General features: G+C 30.2%; 1 protein-coding gene across 4 annotated transcripts in view; it reads left to right on the top strand.

Annotated features, from left to right (window-relative positions):
- LOC105256333 (forkhead box protein P1) overlaps positions 1-13,072 on the top strand; it is a 281,566-nt gene that overhangs the window by 18,773 nt on the left and 249,721 nt on the right. Inside the window, exon 2 of one of the 4 annotated variants that reach the window (XM_025411654.1) lies at positions 11,136-11,209. The exons of the other annotated variants lie outside the window; for them this stretch is intronic. Coding sequence (XP_025267439.1) covers positions 11,136-11,209 — 74 coding nt within the window. The remainder of the gene's footprint in view (positions 1-11,135; positions 11,210-13,072) is intronic. 4 annotated transcript variants of the gene reach the window in all.

The raw sequence follows: 13,072 nt of genomic DNA, 5'->3' as shown, positions 1-13,072 counted from the left end.
ATATATTTGAAATAATGTATAAGAGAGATTCTTATTTATGTCGCTGCTCTCGATAATAATTTCGACGCATTTGCATTAAGATATAAATATGTAATGTGTAATATATATTGTGTAATAGAATCGCGAAAAGATAGTGCTCCAAGATCGTGGATATAAATCTCGGTACATGTCGCGCGTAGCCCGCACTTAATAATTGATAAGTAAATCATTCCCTCGAGGAAATAAGCATAAACGTGCCAAACGAGACAGATTTACTATATATGTTCCATTCTTTGTAGTTTTACTATATTTCGCTTTGCTCGCAGTAGCGCGTTTCAGCTTCCGCAATTGTGAGCTTATTGGAAACCGGTATAATCGTTTTTTGGTCGGCATCATTTATTTACACAACCGTATCATTTAATTCGCATTAATAAATGTCTTAATCTGTGAAACAGACTCGCTGTAATCGCCATCTTCTTAGAATTACAATTTTAATGTGTTCCTGTATATGAGAAGCTGATATGAAAGTTAATGATTACATATTATAAACTACGAATATATTTAAATGATGATATCTAGTGCATTAAAAAGGATAATGTGATTTTAGAAATAAAGTCAAAATTTTTCATCTTTTGATAAAATATAGATCTTATATTTGGAAAAGAGATAAAACTTAAAGATCTTTTTATTCCTCGGAAATATTTTATAGGCAAACTTTACACAAACATCGAGTCTATTATTTGTCGAAAATATTTTTCCACGCTAATAACATTATCTAATTTTAGACTCGATATGTTTGCATGGATCATCTTATAAAAAAATTAAAAGAGAAATAACTAAAAGACTTAAATTACACTTGAAAGATCGATGAAAAATATCATTTTGGCAGAGAAATTAATGTGCTTTATTAAAATATTAGATAAACATGATTAAATTTAAATTAGCATCGTAGAAATTGATAATATAAAGAAGGAACTTGAGTAGCTCTCAATATAATTTGTAGCCTTTCGTCGAACGGTGACAAATTCGATTTGACTCGAATCTGATTACGAGTGCGAAATACACCGAACAAAGCAATGACAACAGAACTCTATTTCCAACGATACTTATTCGTAGAATGGCATAAATTTAATTGTGACAAGCGTAGCGACTCACAGCTGCAAATATGTATCGCGCTTGAATTATGACTTGGAAATATAGCGCAACAGCGATTATTTGATTCAGCTAATTATTCCTCTTCGGACAGGAAGCTTTCGAAGAATTGTCACTGAAATATTTCTACCTCTAACATATATACGTACCAAAGAAGAAAATATCTGATGATTTTATCGACCGTAAATGATGTTCGATCAATGTGTTTTAAAAAGAAAATGTTAATTATAATTTTTTCATTATATCAAAAAAATTATCTTGGAATAATGTGTGCAATCTTCTTTTTCATTTTACAGTCGCTTTTTTTTAATAAAACGAATATTTTATCAAGATGCTTTTTTACTGGATTATAGAAGATTAAAAATAAGCAACATTTTACGAATAAATTTTCAGAAAAATAATTTATAGCATTAAACTAATACTCTCTCTCTTTTTCAAGAGACAGTTGAATTTCAAAATTGGTTTAGAGAATTTGAACTTTAATGATATCGATTATTTTTATAAGTGTCTTCAGAATAAATTTGTTAGAATTCCATAAAAACATAATGATGACAAAACTATATTGATGAAGTTTTATTAAATTTCGATAATTTTGAAATCTAGATATGAGACAAATTTATTTCGTATTACATTGCTATCAAAAAGTAAAAAGTGTATTTTATTGACATTCGAGTTCGTAAGTTTAAAATAATTATGATAATACAATATTCACATAGATATGCAATAATATACTTATATAATACGAACTCCAAAAAATGTAAAAACTTGCAAAACCTCGAAGAAAATATGAATCCAAGACCCACAGCTTTTATCGATACAAAACTTTTATCACTTCTTTGCATAGGTTTGTTTTTCTCCCAGAAAATGGTAGACTTAGCGAAGTTAATATTTTTAAAGGAATAATGAATTCGGACTGCCTGGGCCGCACGTCCTGGCTTTAAATCTTTTCCGTAAATAGATTATGGCGCGAGATAATGAAAAATTTGCTAGGTCGCAAGTTATCTTGAAACTTCCCTCTTTCGCTACAACTGATCTTATAATTTATGTTGTTTTTAAAATAATTCATTGCATGTATCGAATGTTATTTTGTTACCAATATGAAATCGCAAAGTTTTAAAAAAGTTGATTTTTATTTTGTTACTAATATGAAATTGCTAAGTTTTAAAAAAGTTAATTTTTATGATTGAAAAAAAATTGAAAATATTTCTTTTGTTTGTGAAGAGTCATGCAATTTAACAACGTCATTATCGTGTAAGGTATATGCATTTAGATAAGATAATTCATACAGAGTATCATATAATAATCGCAGACTTGTCTGATATCTGGAATATCTAGAAACAGCTAGAGAAAACTGAATATGAATCATTATGTATACTGATATTCTAAATACCATCTTACTGTCTTACGTTGGTAAGAAATGTATATCTGACAAATGCATGTCATGATTTTATATTACATATTGCATTTTGACCTTCCATTAAACAAAATGAATTAATAATTGTATTTTTTATGGGCGTATTATCAGATTTTGCTTTAAGCTTTCATGTAAGATAACGAGATAAACATTACATACAAGCTGTAATATAAACGTATAATAATGTCGAGATATGATGATATGTCTGCAATTGTGATAAATTTAAGTACAATGAATTTGAAAATTGCATCATTCAATGCTCGAGGACACAAATCCTAATTAGGCAGTGCAATAATATATTTATGTAATAATCTTAGATACAATTTCCAATAAAATTATTACTTTTAAAACCATATTTCAATTTTAATATTAGAAAATATTGATATCTTGTATCAAAATATTTGATTAAAAATTAAATTAAAATTTTAATTTTGATATAATTAAAATTTTCATTATTGTTTTGATTTGCAAAATTGCAGTCAACTAGTATTAAAGAAAAACATTTTATTCAACAATTATTTTAATTACAAATAAAATATTTAATCATATTTCTGACATAGTGTATTAAAAAAATTATCTATTCATTTACTCGATTTATGTATCATCAACATAATTTCGTATGAATAAGTTTATCTGAATGCAGATGCCTCTCACAATAATGGCTATTCTTGAAAACCGACAGATGGATTCCGGAAATTCGCGTGCTCATCTATGTTTAGTCGCAGTGGCTAATTTACATCGGCATGACGATTTTTCTGCGACGCGCGCAGTATCGCGAATACACCGTGAACGGAGCATGTTGAGAACTCTGCACGACGACTACGAGCAGCAGGCTGGCGGTGGCTCATTCCCGTTGATAAATTTGCGTGTGTCTGAATGCGCCATTGATGAGAGGTAGAAGTGGCCAACGTCGGCCAAGAACCTAGTCCTGGCTCAGACCGCGTGCGCGCGTGGATATTAGTATTAATAGTTGGGAATCTAGAATAGACCGTATCTTCAGCCTGTCATGTAGATGCGCAAGGTGCGACTCGGCTTGCGCGCGTTTTTTATCATATCTATGCGAATACAAGGAGCGTTAAAAGTTCGAAAAGTTGCTCTTAAAAAGTCGTCTTGCGGGAGCGATCGTCGAGTCGTGGACCGAAGAGATTCGCGCGGGAAAGAAAGATCGCGCGAGAAAGAAAGATCGCGCGGATAAACTCGATGAAGAAGAGCTTCCCGGAAAATCTCGCGCGTCCTAAAGTCTCTACGCAACTCCCTGGGAATGCCATTAGGGTTAACGATCTCGCGAATGGAGCGTGTGAAGGCGCGAAACACATATAAGCGACAACGGCCGAGCAGATTCGCTCGAGCGCGTTTTTCACATTCGCGATCGAATAAACACTTTCCACTAGACGACTTCGGGTTTTTTAGGTCACCGTATCGTGTTGATCTAAATTTAACAGTGATTTCATGCTGGACATATTATTTTTTTAAATTATTGATTTTACATGTTATTTTATCATCGATTAATTTCAGGCATATTTTTATTTAAAGTTTATTTCACGCTTGTGTGATTTGATATAATGCAGAGATGATTAATGATAAAATAAAAGCGAACTAAAAATACTTTGTTTTAAACCAAAAAAGTAGCAAAATGGCAATCGAGAAAGTTTTTAATCGATCGTAAATTTTCAATGTATTATTTCTAAAAATTCCTAAATAATAGAATTTATACATTTCTATTTTTATTTTTACAAATCTCTTGAAGATTTTTCAAGGTTTTTTTTAATGTCTTGTTGTAGTTAGTATACACAATTATTGAAGAAAATATTTTTTTTCATATTTATGCAAAATTAACAATATATTATAATAATTGCGGCAGATGTACTTCTCAGTGCAAGATAGAAGAGTTAATTTTCTGTAATGATCTATGTAAGGTTAGGAATAATTTTGTTAGTGTCACATATTTTATAGTTTTGGACTTCACACCATTAACCAGAATTTATGTACGTTTAATTTTAAATATGATTTATGAGTCGCATAAACTGCGAGAATTAACCTACTTAAGAGAGCAAGTGGATAATATTCACATAAATTAATTACATAAATTTTTGATTTAATATTTGAAGAATTCTGTTGTCTGTTTATCGAGAAACGTAATTTATTTTAACATGTCAAAGAATTCCTGAGCCGATTATTTAAATGCTCGTCTTTTGATCAAAAGCCCTGTTTTCAGGTATATTTATAATATAGTCTTCCTAAAACATATATATCTACAAAAATTAAGGAGAATTTGGTAGGCTCCTGTGATTACCTATTCACTGTTTTCTTAAAGCTCCATCATTAAAATACTTGCTTGCGGCAATTAAATAAATATATCTGCAATTCATATAAATGTTACGAATCATGTTCCATCTATATCCGAATCAATTAAATGAAAAAGTTAAGGTTGTCTACTAAAAAATATACCTTTGATGCTTATTTATTTTTATCATAAAATGGTCATATATTGATATAAAAATAATAAAAAATATCTAGATCTTAATCACTTAAAGCGTTTTGCATATAATCTTAATATTAATATGTTAATATTAATCTTAATATTAATATGTTATTATCTCCACATTTTGAGTTACGTCGAACATCTCGTATGCATTTACCCAATACGAATATATAAGAACGAGCATATCGTCATTAATGTTGTTGTCCGCAGTTCGCTTTTGGCGACACATCGTTATGTTGCGCGAAAGTAATAATAAAGAGCACCAAGAGTATAATAACGACGGCTAGGATTTTGTACAGGATCGGCGAACCGCAAACACGTGAAGTGGTGTCGCGAGGTGATGGGCTGAATATATATATATATGTACACATGTATGTACGAGATGCATGTAGGGTGCATGATCGGAGAGGATGGCGCGCTTACTAGACGGCCGATTGTAATTATTTTTCCCCGATGACACTGGTGCTGATCACATCTTGTGACTGAGCCGCGGATGAATCGGCGTCGAGTGTCGTCCCCCTCATCAGCTCGGCTTCGTGTAAAACAACGAGGCAAAGTTAAGCGTTACCGGACCGTATTGGAATGAGAGACACTCTAGCCATGAACATGAATTCGATATTGGTACGGCAATGCGACTAGTAGTATCGATTATGCAAAGAGACAGTATTGTCAAAGATACAATGTGTTAAAGTATTTGGATACGGATTGTCATATTTGGCTTAACAAAATATTTCGTTATTAAGGGAGTTTTGACAGCCTAATTTTTTTATATATAAATACAGATATGAGAGAGAAAGAAAGATATTTCGGAATAATTCTACAAATATATTTATAAAGTTTTATTCTGAAATATTTCCCTAGATTACTTGAATATTTCTAGATTTTAAATTATATAAATCAAAGTAAATTCTTTATATATTATAATAAAGCACCACAATACACAATATTATTATGAAAACACACAGTATTATTATCAAAAAGTATACTAATTGCAACTTACATGTATAACAAGGGCTCATAATTTTTAATTAAAAATATTTTTTAATTAATTTTTTTATTAATTCATATTTTTAGGAAAATATATTTTATTATCTGTTGTATTATTGGTAAAATAAATACGAAAACAAATACAGCGTACCGAATAGTTTGATAACTGATTTTATATCACGGATAATTATGAAATATTTTCGCGAGATTCTTTTTATTTTGATAATTTGATTATCAATTATTCTCCAACGCGATAGGCAGTATTTTGCGCTCCAAATTGCTGGAAATTCCACATGGTGTTAATTGTTTTCGCGATTGCCGTGTTTTCTCATAAAATGGCACGTAAAATGAAAAGTATGCGTTATGCAAATGATTGAAAATCATGCGCGATAAAACCGAACAAGTATTCAATTCTTCTTTATTACATGGCGACTAAAGCATCCTAAAAGGATAAAAATTATGATTAAATTAAAAAACTTGGCATGTCATGAAAGCTGAATTATTTATGTATTATATTGCTTGCATATGACTGATGAATACGCATCATTTCGAAATCGTAGATCTCATTCATTTCGTTTCATTCCATATACACAGTAAAAAATTATGCGTCTATATGTTAAAATTTCTTTGTGTTACCACGTTTTGATTTGTACTTTGATATAAAATTAACATACAACCTATATGTTATTATTCTTATAATGTTTTCATGTGTTACATTTATGTCAACTTCATAACTTAACACTTTGTATATGTCTCTTAGAAATGGACAATTATTTTGAGTATTTTTAACATGATCATTTTAAACAATCAACATGTCTCAAAGTTAGTTTAACATTTTAAGAAAAATTAAAGTAAATCTTTAAATAATCTTGAACTTTGATATACAAAAATAATAAAATTTACTAAAATCAAATGTTTCTATTACAAATAATTTAAGTTAAAATAATAACTATTATATATGTTAATGTCTTCAACATTTCTTACGAGTTATTGTAGCTATTTTTTTATGTAATATTTAATTAATTTGTACGTTACATTTTTACATTTACTTAAAGTCACGATAACAAAAATAAATGTAAAGTATTTTTGTCAATTATTTAACATTTTTGGTTTGTCAATAAGTAACATACAATAAATAAATTATTTTAATTTAAAATTTAGAATGGACTTTCTTGGACATGTGAAAAAATTATAATTAACATTTTATTTTGTACTGTGTATTTAAGAATAATTAAAATGGCAAATAGATGCAATGCAGAGGTTCTATTTGAACTTTATCGTTAATTCAATCGACACATCATCAAGACTAGTGCAAATTTGAAACTGCAATTTATATTCGCGACATATTGTTAATAGATATGTTGTATTCGATAACATCATCGTTTCACGTGTGACAAGCATTATGCGCATCTCCAGGAGCCGCTAAATCAACTGCTAGGGTGAACAGGTTACGATGACGTTGGTAACAGGGTTTCAGGCATCGTAAGGAGCCACCCGACTCGGATTTATCACCGGCTGCTTCGTTATTTACTGGATTACCGGCCAATTAACTCGCTGCGAGGTGCAAACCCGTGGAAAATCGATCGGGCAAATTTATCGGGCGTTCGCGCATGAGGTTGTACGTAAAATAACGGTGTGATACTATCAGACTGTTGCAACGTGCGAAAGGGAGAAAACGTCGGAATCGTCCCTGAGCTTCTTTACCTGCCATTCCGTTGGAACGAGTCGAGAGAACAAGTCGGTGGGTGCCACGAGCAGGCGAACAGATGCACCAAAGAGTTCCTCGACTTTACGGTTCGATCTTGAAAGTTTCTTTCTTTTTGTTCCCATAAAGAGTTTAGGAGATTCTGATTTTATCCGCGAGAAAGTGAGGGTAATACGAGGGAATATGTATGAGAGAGCTTCGTGTATCATATTCTTTCTTTCTTTTACAAACAAAAAAGATGCTAATAATTTTCCTTAATGTTTAAGAAGCAAAAAAGAATATTATATTCAGTTTTCTATAGAATGAGAGGATAAAGATCACAATCATCGATTTATCAGGTTATTTCCATTTCTTTGCTCGAATATTATAATATGCATGATGATTAATTCAGCATAAAAAGTTACCGTCGAGTAGAATGAAATAGCTATTCCATTACTGATCTATCATTATTCTGAATAAAAATATAAAATATTAATATTTGCATGAAACAAAGATTTAAGATACTTATATTTTGATTTTGTAATTTTTCGAAGATGAATGACCTGCCATTTCTTGTTACCCTGATACTAATAACAGAATTTTCCTTAAACTTATATCATGACAAGAAATATTATGAATATACAGAGAGTATGCGAAATAAAATAATACACCAGAATAATTCGTAAACAGTAGATGTTATTAATTATTTATAAGAAATGATATTGTGTATATTCAAATAAAAACTGGATAAAAGTGAGATAGGAGACAAGCTAGTCTCCTTCATCCCCATTCCACCACTTCATATTTCGACGTACATCTACTCGACTCAGTTTTTTTTGGAGAAATGGAACCTAATATTTTTATATATATCGATTCCTTTCAATATTTGATAATATTGGCATAAAAAGAAGATGATAAAATGAATATTTCGAGATATTTCATATGTAAAATTATGTAAAATTATGTCAAGTTATAAATTATAAAATATATATCTCGTATTCAATTTTTAGCCATCCTATAATTTTTTACGCCGATTATTGCGAAGAATGGATTTATATAAAAAAAATTAGGTTTTATTTGAAAAACAAAAAATTGAATCGGATAGTTATCCGCTGAAATATAAAGTGATGGGATGGTGATGAAAATCCATCATACTAACTTACCCCTTATATACCTCACAATTTTGATTTGAGTTATACCATTGCTTACGAATTATTCAGATATATTTTTTTATTTCAGACATGTCGTATAATCATAAAGTATAATTATAAAGTTGAGATATATGTTTACCTTATTTAAATTAATTATTATTTTTCTATCGAGAAATATGTAATTGTTACATTGAAACTTTTCAAGTATTAATCATAATTACTTCGTAAGGATATGATTATGTAATTTATCGTCATCCGCGATTATCTATGAATCTGCGAACCACCAACTACCGCGACTAACCGTCGCAGGTGTTAAATATTAAATTCAGTCATGCGGGGGTAGACGCTCTTTAGAAATCTCGCCAGACATTGTCGCGCTCTCATTTGGGATATGATATTTAACGAAGCTGTGTCAGAATATGCGACGGCATGTTACGGAAATATTACATGTAATATTTGATCACTCATTACTGTCTCTACGAATCAGATATTTTTATTACTCGGAATAATCCGATATGGTTTGATGCTTCCGAATGTGAAATATTGAGAGGCTACGTTGCATTTTCGTCCACCGCAAGAGACGCTTTGATAAACATGTAACGTCATATACTCGTCTCGTTATTTTACTTACTCTTTGTATAAAATGTATCTCTTATATTTTTATTTATTTTTAAGAAATTATTCTTTAATATTAAATAAACGAGGCTTGGAAAAAACTGTATAAAGAATTTGTATATACTTTTATATACTTTTCAAATTTTTAATTTATATACATTTGTATATTTTAATATAAAAAGTAAAAATGCCTTTATAATTTTATATGATCTTTTTTTTTTATATGATCTTTTAATATTGTACTTTCAATTAATCGAGTCATGTTGTTCTACTTGTTATATTTTTTGGAAAATAAAAATACGATACGGTACTTTTTATATACAAAGCCATCTGCAAATGAAGTATTCAAGTTGACAGGGGTTGAACGGAGGGGTCGGAATATGATTAGTATACCATTATAAAGACATCATTTCAGAACTTAAATTTATTGAGCAATTTTCGTGATGTTACGTACTACTGCCACGACCCTCATAAAAGACAAGAGTGTAAATTAAGCATCGTAAAACGATTCCTTCTTTCTAATATTTTACCGTGTTAAAATTTCAAAGTTAATTAAAGAAAGCAGTTTGACGACATTTAGAACGTTATAGGCGAGCGTAATGCGAAACGTAATAAGACTTGCGACGCGGGAAGCGCGGTAAACAAAGGGAATAAGTGGCCTGTGTTCATTTTCCAGACTTTTACGAGTTTAAAACTTCCTACTTTTCTTCCGCGCGCCGATATCTCGTAAACAATTAAGCAGACAGACCTAATCTTTCGCTGCGGTTTTGATGGAAAAAATTGTAGAAAGTTAAATATACGTTGGAAAATAATTATGTATGAGTGTTTGTACAATATAATAAAAAAAGATACTTACGTTTAATTATCTAACTGGATTAAAATTCCAATTACGTAGTTTTATTTATGCTTTTAATTTTAATATAACAAAGAATTATTTATATTATAAGAATATATTATAATAATATATTATGAGAATTATTAAAATTATATTCTGTCTTTTAGACATATATAAAATAAATAAATCGTTTTTTTCTTTCTTTTGAGACAAATATGGATTATAGTAGGAGTCTCAGAAACTATGAGACAAATATTTTTTTACTTCTACGAATAAGACGGATACAAGATGGAATGTAGCAATCATTTCCGGCGGGTGATCGCGCTTTCGTAATTAGCCGCCCGAGAAGTAGCGTCGCTTCTTAATTCCGCATCGATTAGCAGAACTTACCCTCCCGCGAAACCGATCGTTGGTCTCGCCGAAGGGAATTTTTTCAGCGAGCTGCTCAGAAACGCGGAAAATCGTGAAAAATGCTTTAAATTCGAGGCGATTTGATTGATTGTGTTAATAAGAAAGTTTCCTTCCTTTCTTCGTCATCCCGCTCTTATCTCGGCGCTTGTGGAAAGAAGCGGGAGGTGCTTTAATCGATCGGTTACCATTGATTACGCATGATTAATGAACCTCCTGAAATATGGAAAATATAAACCCCGCTACTAACAAAACCTTCGTGCTTTATGGCATGATACGCGAGGAAAGTAATTAATAGCGTGAAAGCTGTTTTTTCCGAGGCGACCATTGTTCGCGGTTTTTGCTATCTTCATGTATTGAAAATATGAGTATTTCTTATTTTCTGGGATGTTTGGCTAAACGAAGTATACCTTTTCTGTTTGTTTCAGGTAAGGGCAACTGTTACTCGATGTTACCATTCGCGTTGCGATAAACATACGTTCTCTTCGCGACCCAACTCCAGGTACAATACCTTATTATTGAAACAATATTTTAGTTTTCATTACAAACATTTATTTGCTGCACTTACTCGTATTGCGACGCTTCTTAGTCTTCCGTTTTAAATTCTTGTATTCCGATGTATATTATTTTCAATTAATCATTAATAATAACATTTAAAAATATTGTATATTTTTATTATAGTTTTTTAAGTTTCTTGTTTTATTCAACATTGAATTTCTCTATTTATCCATAATATGGAACTATTGTTTGAGAATCCAGTTCAGTAATCACGTTGCAAATGACCGAAATTGTCGATTAATAATCTATTAAATCAGCAATTTGTGTTTGCGCTAAATAAAAGTAGTTGTGAAAGTTCTCTTTCTCTCTCTCTCTCTCTCTCTCTCTTCCTTTCGCTCTCGCGCATTAATTATTGCCATGATAAGTTGCCAATTCTGTTCTTTCGCTGTTATTCTGTCTCGCCGTTCCCTCGCAGATAAGAATTGAGAAGAAATTAAAAATCCATTGGATTTATAATCTCCTTCTTTCATCGTTTGTATTCATGAACACGCAATATACGCTTGTATCTAAATTTATAACAATATTCAGTATTTATAGATTATAGTATCAGTATTAAAATGATATACAAAGAGACACACGGTTGTAATAAATTAGAAATTGCAAGATACAAATGTCTTGCAATATATTATATGTTGTTTAATGTATAATGTGTGTGTCTGATAAAATTTAAATGAGAGAAAAAGTTCTTGATTTGAATATTCTTTTAATAATATTTTAAATGTAAATAAATGTATCAAATTGGATAAAAAGATAGATTAGAGTAATAGATAAAAAAAATTATTGTATAATTTGTAATAAAAAAGTTATTACTGTTATTATAATATTATTCATAAAAAATTTGAACAATAATCCCATGACCACATAATATACCAAATGCATCAATGCTATCGAGCGCTTGATTTATTTTAAAATACTAACAAGACAATATCGATTATTCGTTCCTGTAAACGAATGAATTCAAAGCTAATAAGTCTGATCGCCTTATAGAGCGCTGGTTCTTGTGTACGAGCTGATGTCTATATAATAATTGTCCGTAATTGGCAATACTGATCTGCCCCGTTAAATTACAGACAATGCACATCTTATAATGTTGTGCGGTACCATTATACTCCGCCATTCCCTTCCGCGCTATTTCGCTTCCCATTTTCCATTGCCCGTAACAAGTCCACCAGTCTACGTAACGTCGGTATTGTCCAGAAATTTATCTCGAAGCGATCTGAGTTTGAAGGTTTTCTTTTATTCCATGTTATATTGTTTTGTTACTTTTAATGATCATTAATTAGTCGTAGAGTATCGATTCTCGAAAGTCCGTTTTTATAATATTTTAATATTTACACAACTTGACTTTCTTTAATCCAGCATGCCTATCATGATAATTCAAATTCATATATATGGCATAATGAAGTATTATTAAATATTAATTTTACGATTTTATTATCAGTATATCTCTAATTTCGTATTTATTATTTGCGAAATAAATTAAAAGAATAATATAAGAAATACTTTAATCCTGTGTCATCTATATCGCTACAAAAATAAATTATATTAATGTAATTTATTATTTTTTTCTAATTTTAATATTTTCTAATTTTAATATTTTAATATTTTAATATTTTAATATTTTCTAATTTTAATATTTAAATGTTTTTCGAACTTGATTTTTCATGATGCTGATAGATTAATAGAAATTTCGAAGTACGCGAGAATTATTAATTCTATTGGATGCACGATTCAATAAACAAAGTTAAAAATATAAAATAATTGGCTACCTTTAAATTCTTATATATATATATATATATATATATAA

This window comes from Camponotus floridanus, unplaced genomic scaffold (genome assembly GCF_003227725.1).
Source record: "Camponotus floridanus strain SB8 unplaced genomic scaffold, Cflo_v7.5 scaffold41, whole genome shotgun sequence".
Taxonomy (NCBI): domain Eukaryota; kingdom Metazoa; phylum Arthropoda; class Insecta; order Hymenoptera; family Formicidae; genus Camponotus; species Camponotus floridanus.
The sequence above is the reverse complement of the archived record's forward strand: the minus strand, read 5'-3'. Positions and strand labels throughout refer to the sequence as shown.